At 44.1% G+C, this 14,247-nt stretch overlaps 1 protein-coding gene across 1 annotated transcript; it reads right to left on the bottom strand.

The window, feature by feature from the left end:
* Positions 1-12,724: 12,724 nt before the first annotated feature.
* HTR7 (5-hydroxytryptamine receptor 7) lies at positions 12,725-13,809 on the bottom strand. The gene has a single exon (XM_040362117.1). The coding sequence runs from the start codon at positions 13,294-13,296 to the stop codon at positions 12,766-12,768; it is 531 nt and encodes a 176-aa protein (XP_040218051.1). The 5' UTR covers positions 13,297-13,809; the 3' UTR covers positions 12,725-12,765.
* Between the last annotated feature and the right edge of the window lie 438 nt (positions 13,810-14,247).

A 14,247-nucleotide genomic window follows, 5' to 3' on the forward strand; every position in this document is an offset into this window, starting at 1 on the left:
AATATCCCAAATCCTCATCCGACCCCCTGTCACTCTTAAGGACTGACTCACAGAAACCAATCACTTGCCCCCCCAAACCAAATTCCTCAGTGCCTAATTCCCTGTCGTCCTTTAGTAAGGTCAGCCGGGAACATCTGGCAAAAATTAAGGCCTCCTACTTCTATGGTGACATTTGTCCAGCCTGGCTCTTGAAGAAGAATGCAGAGCTGGTTGTGAACGACCTTCTGATACTTGTCAATCTTTCTCTAACCCATGGCGTGTTTCCGGCTCGCTGGAAACATGCCATTATCACACCAATTTTAAAAAAAAACAACTTGGACCCTGGCTGTCTTTCTAATTACAGACCCATTTCTGCTATAGGTTTCCTGGCTAAACTGGTGGAATACGAAATTTTTCTCCAACTTCAATCGTACTCGGAGACAACAGGTCTGTTCCACGACTCGCAGTGTGGTTTCCGCCCGGGCCGTGGGATTGAGCTCACGATTCTTTCCACCAGAGAGAAGCTGCTCGGAGTCAGGGATGCGGGGGGAGCGGCTGCCTTGGTGCTCCTTGACCTCTCCGCGGCCTTTGACACCGTGGCCCACGCTATGTTGATTGCCAGGCTTCGGGACGAGTTTCACATTACCGGCTCCGCTTCACATTGGCTTTCAGACTTTCTCACCCACAGGACCTTTCAGGTTAAAACCGGTCCTTTCCTATCTGCCATCAGCACCCTGAGTTGTGGGGTGCCTCAGGGCTCTGCCCTGTCACCATGGCTGTTTAATGTGTATCTTCGGCCGCTTGCGAGTCTGCTGGACACCCATGCAGTGTTTAATCGGTTGTACGCAGACGATGTCCAGTTGGTCGTTGACAGCCTATCCAACCCTGCTCCTGGCCTGCAGCTTGCTTCCTGTCTATTAGACATCAAACAATGGATGGATCGCAATTCCCTTAGTCTAAATGCTAAAAAGACAGAAATTCTCATCTCTGGACGTATTGATCCAGCTGTCTTTTTGGGAAAATGGCCCACGAGCCTTGGGCCGTGTCCGGTTCCAGTGAATCAAGTCCGCGTCCTGTGGACAATTTTTGACTGTAATCTGAATTGGATACCCCAAGTCAATCAATGTATCCACAATGCACTGTATTACATCAGGTGTTTGAGAAAGGTCAAAAAAATTTTTCTCAGTACCACCGGAAAGTCTTGGTTCAATCTCTCGTCAACTCCCGGATTGACTTCAACAATATTGTGTATTTGGGTATGCCTCTAAAGTGGCTGAGGAAAATCCAGCTCGTCCAGAATCAGGCCGCTAGACTAATCTCCGGCTTAAATAGGCGGGAGCATATTACCCCTACCCTGCGATCACTGCACTGGCTCACTGTGGTAGATCGCATTGAGTTTAAGGCTCTCTGTCTCGCCTATCGCGCTTATCATGAGACGGGCCCACAATACCTGAATTCCTTGATAACGCGATACACCCCTGCACGAGGACTTAGATCACTTACAGCTGGTCTCGTCACTTGTCCATCTGCTCGCCTGCTTACCTTCGGGGGTAGACGCTTTTCTGTGAGAGCAACGGCCCTATGGAATAGTCTCCCTGTTTCTATCCGGTCTCTCCCCTCCATTATGGCCTTTCGTAAAAGGATAAAAACGTGTTTTTTTGATCTAAAAGCAGGCTGAGTCACGTTAGTTTTCCCTGTTGTTCCTTGGTAGTTTGCTTTTTTGTGCTCTCCTTTTTTCTTTTCCTTCTATTTTCTTTCCCTGACTTGATTTATCTATTTACAGGTATGTCTTCTGCGCTTAGACGCTTCCCTGACGGGTCAGTATTTGGCGCATTACAAATCCATTAAATCAATGAATCAATCAATCAATCAACGTGGCCCAGAGGCGGTAACTTGCCAACACATCCCTGAGGCCAGGAGGGCTCTCAGGGTGGGATCGGAAGACAAACCCCACAAAATGGTGTCTGCGCCCTTAAGTACCTTCTCCCAGAATGCACAGCGGGTTAACCACGCCCTCTGGGCTGCTTCTGGGAAAGAGGTACACAATGCATCCAGCCTGTTGCCTTTCCAACTCTGACCAGCAGTGACAGCGACACCCAGCGTCAGAAGGAAAATCATGCAACCAGCTAAACTGGAACAGATCCATAAATTTGAACAAATCTCTCTGGCCCAAACTACTGCCCAGGCAACTATAATTTCAACATATAGCGCCCACTCATTGGGAGCAGGGTGCTACATATACATTGTACATTCATATCAGTCCCTACCATCAAGGAGCTTAAAACCTAAGGTCTCTAACACACATTCATACATATACTAGGGCCAATTTAGACAGGATCTGATTAACCTACCAGCATGTCTTTAGAGTGTGGGCGGAAACCCACGCAGGCACAAGGAGAACATGCAAACTCCAGTCAGATGGTTTTGTGGTCGGGATTCGAACCAGTGAGTGACCCTTTTTGCTGCTAGGTGAAAGTGCTGTATATAAAATATGACCTGTTAAAAAAAAAAATTCTGGGGTTTGATGCATTGCCAGCCCTATCAAGCAGACTGGTAAATGCTCAATATAAAAATGTATTTTAAATGCAGAAAAACATGCTTTAACAGGCATTGATGCATGTGTGGAATCGTGTCATAACTCATTACAACGTAAATTGAAACTTCCAAATAAAACACAGATGAATCATAGACGTATAGGTGTTATGCCCCGTTCACACGGATTTTCCGATCATGTGTAGCCCCATCTGAGTTTTTTCATCGGAAATTCCAATGAATTCCATCGGACTTTAGATATAGAACATGTTCTATATTTTTCTGATGGAATTCCGTCGGAATTCCGATGTGATTTGGCCGGGCAAAAGCCTGATCGTGTGTACGCGGCATTTGGCTGGATTCACAACTATGCATTTTTAGTGCTTTTTGCATTTTGCAGATTTGCACTACAGTCCATTTAACATGGTTACCTATGGAACATATTCTGTGGTGCAAATCTGCAAAATGCAAAAAGCACTAATGATGCATAGGTGTGACTCCAGCCTAACACGTACTACATTGTTTGGTTTTTGATAACAATTATAAAGTATTTTAGCCTTCCGGGAATACTCAAAAAATATAAAATCTTTATTAGGGCCCTTTTACACAAGACGGATCCGTGATGATCCGCCCGGTGAACCTCCGCTTGCTCAGCGGGGATTGCTCCATTGATCCCCGCTGAGCCGGCGGATGACTGGGCGGTCCCCACACTCTGTGCAGGGACCGCTCTGTCAGATCTCCACTCTCCCCTATGGGGGGATCAGCCTATCCCATGACGGATGGAAAAATAGGGTTTTCCTCCGTCTGCAGAATTGGAGGATTGCGGACCAGGATGAGATTGGGTGTCAGCGGATCTTCATCCGCTGACACCCGCAATCTCATAGGGATCATTATATGTCCCTGTTTCATCCTTAAACGGATGGAGGAAAAAGCGGACATACGTTCCACATGTGTGAAAGTAGCCTTAGGCTTCTGACTTTTTGGGTGATTTACATAAAAAAAAACATATAGTGGGGAAAAAACACTGAATGCAGCTTCAAGGTTAGGTTCACACTTGTACAGGTGGTATAGACCACTTTCTGCACCTGCAACTACCCGCAGCCAAACCCCACTGCCCCATGGCAAATGTGCAGGGAATACACAGCGCATTTCGGTTGGGGGGGGGGGGGACCATGTGATTTCGCTCCAGTTGAATTTAAAAAAAGATGCACAAACCCTCTCCTGCATGAAATGAATAGGCTGCCGTGCATACATAGATTTAAAAATAAAAAACAAACTTTCAAGTTTACGCCGGCACAACGTACGGGGCGAGTGCTTTGTGAATACTGCTCTTGCCTCTCAGAGTTACCGAGGCGTAGCGCATATGAGATGCGCTACGCCGGAACAAAGATGCGCCGAGCTACCTGAATCTAGCTCATAGTGGGGAAAAAACACTTACCTGGATTCAAGAAGCAATTGCGCCTGTGTAACCATAAGTTACACAGCGCAATTGCTTACTTGCCCCGGCGTAACGAATGCTCCTGATTCAGGAACCTTGTTACGCCGACTGCAGCCTAAGATATGCGCAAATTGCATACTAACGCCGATTCACAACGTTGCGCGAGCCCTGCGTACGCAATTTACGTTGTTTCCGTACGGCGTTTTTTGCGTAAGGCTGCCCCTGCTATTAGCAGGGGCAGCCAATGTTACGTATACCCGTCGTTCCCGCGTCGCGAAATTTGAAAGTTACGTAGTTTGCGTAAGTGAATCGTGAATGGCGCTGGACGCCATTCACGTTCACTTTGAAGCGAATGACGTCCTTGCGACGTCATTTGCAGCAATGCACATCGGGAAAGTTTCCCGATGGAGCATGCGCTCTACGCTCGGTGCGGGAACGCGCCTAATTTAAATGATTCCCGCCCCCTACGGGATCATTTAAATTGCGCGCGCTTACGCAATTTACGGAGCTACTGCTCTGTGAATCAAGGGCAGCGCAGTAATTTTGCGGGGACGCAGGGCAAAATCGTTGCCCTGCGCCTCCGTAAAAAAAGCGCAATTCTACCTGAATCCAGCCCACTGACTGCAGCTTCAAGGTTAGGTTCACACTTGAGCAGGTGGTATAGATCACTTTCTGCACATGCAACTACCTGCAGCCAAACCCCACTTTCCCTAGGCAAATGTGCAGGGAATACACAGCGCATTTCGTTTGGGGGGGGGGGGGGGGACCATGTGATTTTGCTCCAGTTGAATTTAAAAAAAGGTGCACAAACCCTATCCTGATGAAATGCAGGCACAGCAACCCATTCAAATTAATAGGCTGCCATGCCAGCGCAAACACAGCTCAGAGCCACTTAGGTGCCTTTGTGCTTGGAAAGTATATAATACATAGATTTAAAAAAAAAAAAAAACTTTCAAGGGAATCTATAAAATGAATGTATCATTTTGAAAAAAAACTATTAGCACGTAAAACTTTTAAGTTGCACACGGGTGTAAAAATGTACCGATGATTACTTAACACTTGTTAATAGTCCGTGAGTAATGTTGAGTATAGGTTAGTGAGAGCCGGTTCACACAGGGGCGGCAAGACTTCGGGGGCGACTCGGCCAGGCGACCTGAAGACGACTTCTAAGGCGACTTGCAAAATGACTTCTGTATAGAAGTCAATGCAAGTCGCCCCGAGTCGCCCCCGAAGTCGTACAAGAACCTTTTTCTAAGTCGGAGCGACTTGCGTCATTTCTATTAGAACGGTTCTATTTACTAGAATGGGACGTGACTTGTCAGGCGGCTGCGTCGCCTGACGAGTCGCCCCAGTGTGAACCGGGTCTCAAGGTGTGTAAGCATATAGACAAGTAAAATTCTTCTTTGCCAGTATTGTAATATATATAATTTATACTTGTGTAAACATTAGACGAGTAAACATACATATGTGAATGAATTACTGTACGCAAATGTAAGATTTTCTATTTTTTGTTTTACTGCTCTGTACCCAACACTAGCTTTACTTGCTGTGTGCATGGTTTCATAGACAACAAGGCATCTCATTTCCAATCAGTAAAATACGCTACTTTTTTACTCCTGTGTACAAGAGGCATTATGCCGCGTACACACGATAATTTTTCGGGTTGTAAAAAAACGACGTTTTTCAGGCTCTAGAAAAAACGTTTTTTTTTTTAAATTCATCATTAAAACGGCGTTGCCTACACACGATCGTTAAAAAAAATGCTCTAGCAAAGCGTGGTGACGTACAACACGTAGGACGGCACTATAAAGGGGAAGTTCCATTCGGATGGCGCCACCCTTGGGGCTGCTTTAGCGGATTCCGTGTTAGTAAAAGACAATTCACGTTTTTCTGTCTGTTACAGCGTGTTGAATGTGCTTTACTCCATTACGAATGGTAGTTTTACCAGAACGAGCGCTCCCGTCTCATAACTTGCTTCTGAGCATGCGCGGGTTTTTCACGTCGTTAAAGCCCACACACGATCATTTTTTACAACCCGAAGAACGACATTGTTTAAATCGTTGTGAAAAAATAGAGCATGTTCGAAAAAAATATTTGGACGTTTTTCAGAACCCGAAAAATGCTCTGAAGCCCACACACGATCATTTTAAATTACATTTTTAAAAAACTAAGGGTCAGATTCACAAAAGAGATACGATGGTGTATCTCTTGATACGCCGTCGTATCTCTGAGATACGATTGTCGTATCTATGCGCCTGATTCATAGAATCAGGTTACGCATAGATAGCCCTAAGATCCAACCGTCGGCTCTTAGGCTGCAATTCTAGGCCGGCCGCTAGGTGGCGATTCCATCGCGGTCGGCGTAGAATATGCAAATGACTAGTTATGCCAATTCACGAACGTCCGCTTTGCCCGTCGCTCTAAATTTACGTCATTTCCGTAGAGATACGCGGCGTAAAACTAAGGGTGCCCTCTGGGTGGCCTAGCCAATGTTAAGTATGGCCGTCGTTCCTGCGTCAAAATTTTTAATTTCACGTCGTTTGTGTAAGTCATCCATGAATGGCGCTGGACGCCATTTACGTTAACGTCGAAACCAATGACGTCCTTGCGACGTCATTTAGCGCAATGCACATCGGGTAATTTTACGGACGGAGCATGCGCAGTACGTTCGGCGCAGGAACGCGCCTAATTTAAATGGTGCCCGCCCCATTTGAATTAGGCGGGCTTGCGCCGAACGGATTTACGCTACGCAGCCGCAAGTTTACAGGTAAGTGCTTTGTGAATCAGGCACTTACGCTGTAAACTTGCGGAGGTGTAACGTAAATGGGATACGTTACGCCGCCGCAGCGTAACGCATTTGTATGTGAATCTGGCCCTTTGTTTTCTACAACCCAAAAAATTATCGTATGTACGCGGTATTAGATTGTAAGCTCTCATGAACAGGGTCCTACTAACCCTCCTGTCTTGAATTGTATTGTGACTGTCCTGTCTCCATTTATTTTGTAAAACACTACAAATTCCTGCCAGTATATAAATCCTGTATAATAATAATAATAATAATAATAATCATTTTTATAGTAAATATTACCTATCTAACCTAATGTAACTTATTTACAGCATACCTGCATCAAACATCCTAGAAGCAGAAGTCAACAAGACAAGGAAAATGTGCAAACGTCATAGGCCTGCTCAAGCATAAAACCTGAAAACAATTCATTTTTCTTTGATTTGAATAGTAAACTAAAACCTGATTACCTGCACTTGGTGGCTGCAGGCATTGTGCAGACTCACTGCCCTTTCCATTGCCCTTTTAAAGAGAACCATATATACAGTATATCCTGATAGAAACATAAGATGTGGCATTGCCAGCTTTTTGGTGCAGGATCAGGGGCTATCCCCTGTATTTCTATTTATTTAGAAAAAAGGGGTGGAGATAAGGGCCGTCTAATGTGAGCCACCCTCACTGCGCGTAGCTGGAGAATAAATGTGAACACTAGTGATATTTATAAAATAAATGAATAAATTAATAAATATGCAAGAGCTGCTGCTGCTTTTATTTCTATTTATTGATTCATTGATCTGGAAGAAGTATGCAGCCAGTGAAATATTAAGATACCTTATATCATGTAAGCTAAAGTGCTTCTCCTCTCTCCTAGACTCAAAAACTTTAAAAAACAATTGCAAGTCATCAAATAGAAAAGGAAGGATAAGGATGACAGCCCTGGATCTTGATAAAAAAAGTTTTCAGGCTGGGTTCACACTACTACACTACTTTCATCCTACTTTGCTCTGTGTTCAATGTTTCCCTATGAGAGCGTCTTGTAGCGTCCTACACAAGTCGGTCCGACTTTGAAAATGCTCCCTGTACTACTTTTGGTCCTACATTGATCCTACTTCAGGCCCATGAATATCATTGAAGTCGGACCAAAGTAGTATCCTGTTCATGAAAGTAGGATGGATGTAGGACCAATGTAGGATAAATGTAGGACCAATGTAGCAGAGCAAAGTAGGATGAAAGTAGTGTAGTAGTGTGAACCCAGCCTCAATGCAATCATATGTATATATTGACAGGTTCCCTCTTAAGGAAGTTTACTGTCATAGTTTTGTATTCTAGTTATACACAGTGAAAAATACAATAAATGTTCATTTAATGTGATATTAAAGCTTTGTGTTATTTTTTAAATAACAAACTTGTCATGCATAACTGCTCTGTAACCCCCAATCCCCTTCCTCTTGGATCCCCCACAGGTGCTCCGGCTCCTCCCCTTTGACCGGTTCCCCCCAATAACAAGCCACTTGATAAGGGGGCACTGGTGCCTGCTCCCTCCTGAGCCTTGCTCTAGGCATCCATAAGACACACAGGGCCACAGCTCGGCCCTACCCCCACTCTCTCCTCTTTGGCTCACTGGCTGTGATTGACTGCTGTGTCTCAGTCAATGAGGAGAGGCCCTGACAGCCGAGGCTCCCATGCACATTGCTGGATCAAGAAGGGGCTCAGGTGAGTATTAGGGAGGAGCAAAACATAGAAGGCTTTTTACCTTCATGCATAGAATGCATGAAGGTAAAAAACCTTTAGCCTTTAAAAGCACTTTAACCACTTAAGCCCCGGACCATATTGCTGCCTAAAGACCCAAGGGGTTTTTACAGTTCGGGACTGCGTCGCTTTAACAGACAATTACGCGGAGGAGGAAGGAGGAACAGAGGGACTTTGTTCTAAATCAGGGACAGTTGGGAGCTATTTCATGGGTACATGAAATTTTAGAGCTTGACAGGTTGTTAACTATGTACTCTGTGCAACTGAATCTTTAACCACTTGCTTACTGGGCACATAAACCCCCTTCGTTCCCAGGCAAAATACCAGCTTCCGGCACTGCGTTGCTTTAAGTGACATTTGCGCAGTCGTGCGACGTGGCTCCCAAACAAAATTGGCGTCCTTTTTTCCCCACAAATAGAGCTTTCTTTTGGTGGTATTTGATCACCTCTGCGGTTTTTATTTTTTGCGCTATAAACAAAAATAGAGCGACAACTTTGAAAAAAATGCAATATTTTTTACTTTTTGCTATAATAAATATCCCCCAAAAACATATATAAAAATTTTTTTTTTCCTCAGTTTAGGCCGATACGTATTCTTCTACCTATTTTTGGTAAAAAAAATCGCAATAATCGTTTATCGGTTGGTTTGCGCAAAATTTATAGCGTTTAAAAAATAGGGGATAGTTTTTTTGCATTTTTATTTTTTTTACTACTAATGGCGGTGATCAGCGATTTTTTTCGTGACTGCGACATTATGGCGGACACTTCGGACAATTTTGACACATTTTTGGGACAATTGTCATTTTCACAGCAAAAAATGCATTTAAATTGCATTGTTTATTGTGAAAATGACAGTTGCAGTTTGGGAGTTAACCACAGGGGGCGCTGTAGGAGTTAGGGTTTACTTTGTGTGTGTTTACTAGTGTAGGGGGGTGTGGCTGTAGGAATGACGTCATCGATCGTGTCTTCCCTATAAAGGGAATGACGCGATCGATGCGCCGACACAGTGAAGCACGGGGAAGCCGTGTTTACACACGGCTCTCCCCGTTCTTCAGCTCCGGGGAGCGATCGCGGCGGAGCGGCTATAAACAAATAGCCGCGCCGTCGTCCCGGATCGCTCCCCGAGCGGACCCGACCTCCGCATGTACCGGGGGGGTCCCGATCGGACCCCCCACCCACGTCTAGCAGAGGACGTACAGGTATGTACATGTGCCTGTCCGTGCCATTCTGCTGACGTATATGTACATGAGGAGGTCGGGAAGTGGTTAAAGTGTTACTAAACCCACAATAGTAAAATCAGTCTGTATATGCAGTATAGCATGCTTGTTATACTCACTAGTGGTTATTCTCCACATGCTATCAAAATGCTGTTTGATCCTGTCTTCTCTTATCCTCCCCTTCTTTCAATGTCCCCAATCCATCTCTTGATAGAACAGAGCCTTTGGAGTCACTCTGCACATGCTCAGTTTGGTGTGTATTGCTAGAGGTTTTTTTTTTTTTTCTTGGGAGGGTGCATGTGATTAGCACAGGGTCAATCAGAACTATCCAGACCGAGGGTCAGGGGTCAAGGAGCATCATAGGACAGTCAGAGTAGAATGAAAACTCCTCATACAAGCTTTAACCAGACACTGATAGAAGTCACAAAACTGCTTTATACCGCTGATGAGAAAAAGTATTTATCAGCTTAGATTTACTAAAATATTTGCATGTCCGTGTTCTGTGTACAGTGGGAGGCCGGAAATAGCGAGTGCAGGGTCCTGGCTTTAACTCAGCGAATAGTACAGTATTGTCTGATTGTCAGAGGAATGCCATACCCAAACTCATTTGGAAGAACTATTTTGTTAAATTCAGCATAGGCATTTGCAGCTACCAATCCACACTTAAAGCCCAACTCTAGGAAATCTGAAAATCTTCCCATGCAATGGGAACCCTTGCACCATCACTACAAGGGTTAATTGCTTGTTTAGTCTAGGAGAGAGGAGAAGCACTTTAGCTTACCTGATTCTCTGCTCCCCTTGCATATTGTGCCCCTAAATGTTCTGGCGGTTGATTGTCCTGAACAGTATTCGCCTCCAGTGCTGGGCTACGGACCCCACATTGGTCTTCATGACATTAGGACTTTTGACAGCTGAACAGTAGGGCTGAAGTTGCTGTGGGTATTGCTGGAGTGCAGGGGAGTAGATGCTGCAGCGACTGGTCTGGACTGGCAGTCTAGAGCAGTGTTTCTCAACTCCAGTCCTCAAGGCGCACCAACAGGTCATGTTTTTAGGATTTCCCTCAGGTGAAACGGCTGTGGTAATTACTAAGGCAGTGAAACTGATCAAATCACCTGTGCAAAATAATGGAAAGCCTGAAACCATGACCTGTTGGGGCGCCTTGAGGCTGGGTTCACACTACTACACTACTTTCATCCTACTTTGCTCTGCTACATTGGTCCTACATTTATCCTACATTGGTCCTACATCCATCCTACTTTCATGAACAGGATACTACTTTGGTCCGACTTCAATGATATTCAATGGGCCTGAAGTAGGATCAATGTAGGACCAAAGTAGTACAGGGAGCATTTTCAAAGTCGGACCGACTTGTGTAGGACGCTACAAGACGCTCTCATAGGGAAACATTGAACACAGAGAAAAGTAGGATGAAAGTAGTGTAGTAGTGTGAACCCAGCCTGAGGACTGGAGTTGAGAAACACTGGTCTAGAGGAGCAGAGGATTGGGTAGTGAATCTACTACAACAAGTTTCCTAGACCTAAACAAGCAATTAGTGTTCGTATTTTGGGTACAGCCCCACTGCAAGGGATCATTTTTACGTTTCCTGGAGTTGAATTTCAAAGTGGACCTCCAGGCTCAGCGTTCTTCTTAAATTTGGATTGGGTGGATTTTGTTTGGATTTGGAATGGGGAAAGGTTAGGACTTCTGATTTGAAAACATCTTTATTACTGCGGCCTGTGGAACATATTTACCAATAAACAATTGTTTTTTTTATTATTATTATAGGAAAAGCTTAAAACCTCTATCAGTATTTCAATTATTCCTCCGTTACTCAGACAGGGAATATGAACCGCCCCCCCTTCCCAAAATGGAGGGTTAGATAGCAATAAAATACTACTCTGTCTTCCCAAGTCTAACCAAACCTAAAAGAAGTAGGTTTTGGAAGTTTTATCCTGGCTTCTCCAGACTTTAGCAAGGTGGGGGATTTATTAAAACTGGAGCACGCAGAATCCAGTGCAGCTGTGCATGGTAGCCAATCAGAAACTTCAGCTTGGTTAATTAACCCTCCTGGCGGTATTCCAGAGTCTGACTCAGGGTTACATTTTTGTGCTGCGATCGGTAACCCCAAAAGTCAGACTCGGGCTCGCCTCGCTGAATCCACAGGCAGGGTTTACTTACCTTGTCCCTGGATCCAGCGATGCCACCGCGCTGTGTGAGCGAGCGGGTCCTAGCTTGATTCACACAGTGCCTCTGTGTGCCGCCGATCTCCGTTCCGCACGGGAGCGGAGAACGGCACCAAATTCAAAAAGGTAAACAAACACCTTACATACAGTACTGTAATCTATAAGATTACAGTATACTGTATGTAAAAAATACACACCCCCCTCGTCCCTAGTGGTCTGCCCAGTGCCCTACATGTACTTTTATATAATAAAAACCTTTCTTTCTGCCTGCAAACTGTAGATTGTCCATAGCAACCAAAAGTGTCCCTTTATGTCAAAAATGGTTTTAGAGCAGCTAGAAAACAACGATAATAAATTATAATCACTTACAGAATTGTGCGATAGCGATTTGTGGGGAAATTCGTCATAAAAAAATAAAAGTAATGACAGCGACAATTCTGCAACTGAGCAAATTTCAGTGATTTTGAGTTGATTACATTATTGAATAATTTTTATTATAATTATATTATTATTTGTTATAATTATTTATAATTATTTATTATATTATAATTTATAATTTTGTTTTTAAAAAAATGTCATACCCGGGATGCCTACTAGACTCTTGTTTGGTCAGATTTAAGTGAGTTATTCCTAAGAATTACAGGCCTACAGTATAAAACACCAAATTTCCTTGCAAATAATAGTACAGTTTTCAGCACCTTTTTTCTGAAATAATCATACCGCCAGGGAGGTTAAGCTTTGCCAATAAAACCTGCAAGCGGATTGGTTTCTATGCACAGCTGCACCATATTTTGCACGCTCGAGTTTTGGTAAATTCCCCCCCACTGTGACTATAGTTGGCAGAAGACAAAGATACAATACACAGGTGTACATTGGCGCAGTCTTACCTGTCGATGCTAATGACACATAAAGTCATAATAGAAGCTGTGCAGCACATTACATCCATAGCAATGAAGACGTTGCAAAAGACGTGCCCGAAAATCCATTTCCCCCCGATCAGGTCGGTGACACTGACAAAAGGCATGACAGCGATCGCCACGGACAAGTCAGCTAATGCCAACGACACAATTAAGTAGTTAGAAGGTTGCCGAAGTTTCTTGACAAAACAGACAGAAATGACTACTAGGCAATTCCCTGCAATAGTCAGCAAAGTGATAAGAGACAGGATGGCTCCTATGACGAGCTTCTCAAAATGACCATAATTAAGGATTTGCTCCCAACACTGGGTCTCGTTTTCACTTAGGAAGCTGGAGGTGGGCATAGGACTAATTGTGGTGGCATCTTGGACAATCTTCAACAAAGGCGGGTTCAAAGAGCCAGAAATCATGATGGAGGTGCTCAGGTCCTCCAAGTCTTCTAAAAGATAGGACCTAATGTCACTCTTTATGTTGCTGCTGTTGATGAGGATGACCATTGTGGTTTGTGTTGCCCATAGGTAAACCCCCAGTGACTGGGTCCAGCTCTTTCCAGATGGTGACAGTCAACATATAACATGGGAGTTTAATTCTCTCCTGAGTAGGTAGAATCTACCTTTAACTGCTTAGACATTCTTGGTCCAGGGACTCACCTTTGGTGTCTTCTCAAAGCCATTTGTGGTGACCTCCAGCTTATCTTTAGTGCCTCTTTAACCTTGGTCATTCTTCAGCAGCCTGGTCCCAGCTGGTTCAGTGAGCTGCCCATCTAAGTGATGTTTCATTCATAAAATATATCCTCAGCTAGTCATCCAAGTCAAAGGCTTTTTGTCTTTCTTCCAAGTTCCAGAAAATAAAAGTAGTTACCCAGAGAGTTCTTAGTAGTGCTTCTTTTTGAGATGCTTAAGTTTTCAGACTGGAAAAAAGAATGCATTCACTTCAGGCTACATTGTGATTTGAGTAATTTCCCACGTCCTTTCATTTCGTAGCAGCAACTCAATGACAGTGTGTGTAGTTTCTACACTAAAGCAAAAAGCATCAAATCTTTCAGTTCCATCATACTGCAGTGTAGATGAGTAAGCAGGGTTTGTCATTGTAATGGCGACATCTAGTGGATACAATGAGTAAGTAACACAGACAGGCTGCTACAAGACAGGTGTACACAAGCTGAACTTGGAGAAATGCTATTGCTGATCTCTGTGAAAAATGATTGCGGCTTTGTTGCCTCTGGCTTCAGGACTTTTAAACTGTCACCTAAAATAAGTATTTATATAAGAAAAGTCAAAGTATATTTAGAACTCCTATCTGCATACGTGATTCATAGAATTTTTCCTTAGCTTAGTAAATGTGATGAAAATTTATTTTGCAAGGAATACCAAATCACCTGCACGGGGGGGGGGGGGGGGGGGGGGGGGGGAAACAGTTTTGCTTGCACATAATTGGATGATGGAAGT

Source organism: Rana temporaria, chromosome 8, assembly GCF_905171775.1.
Source record: "Rana temporaria chromosome 8, aRanTem1.1, whole genome shotgun sequence".
Classification (NCBI taxonomy): Eukaryota; Metazoa; Chordata; class Amphibia; order Anura; family Ranidae; genus Rana; species Rana temporaria.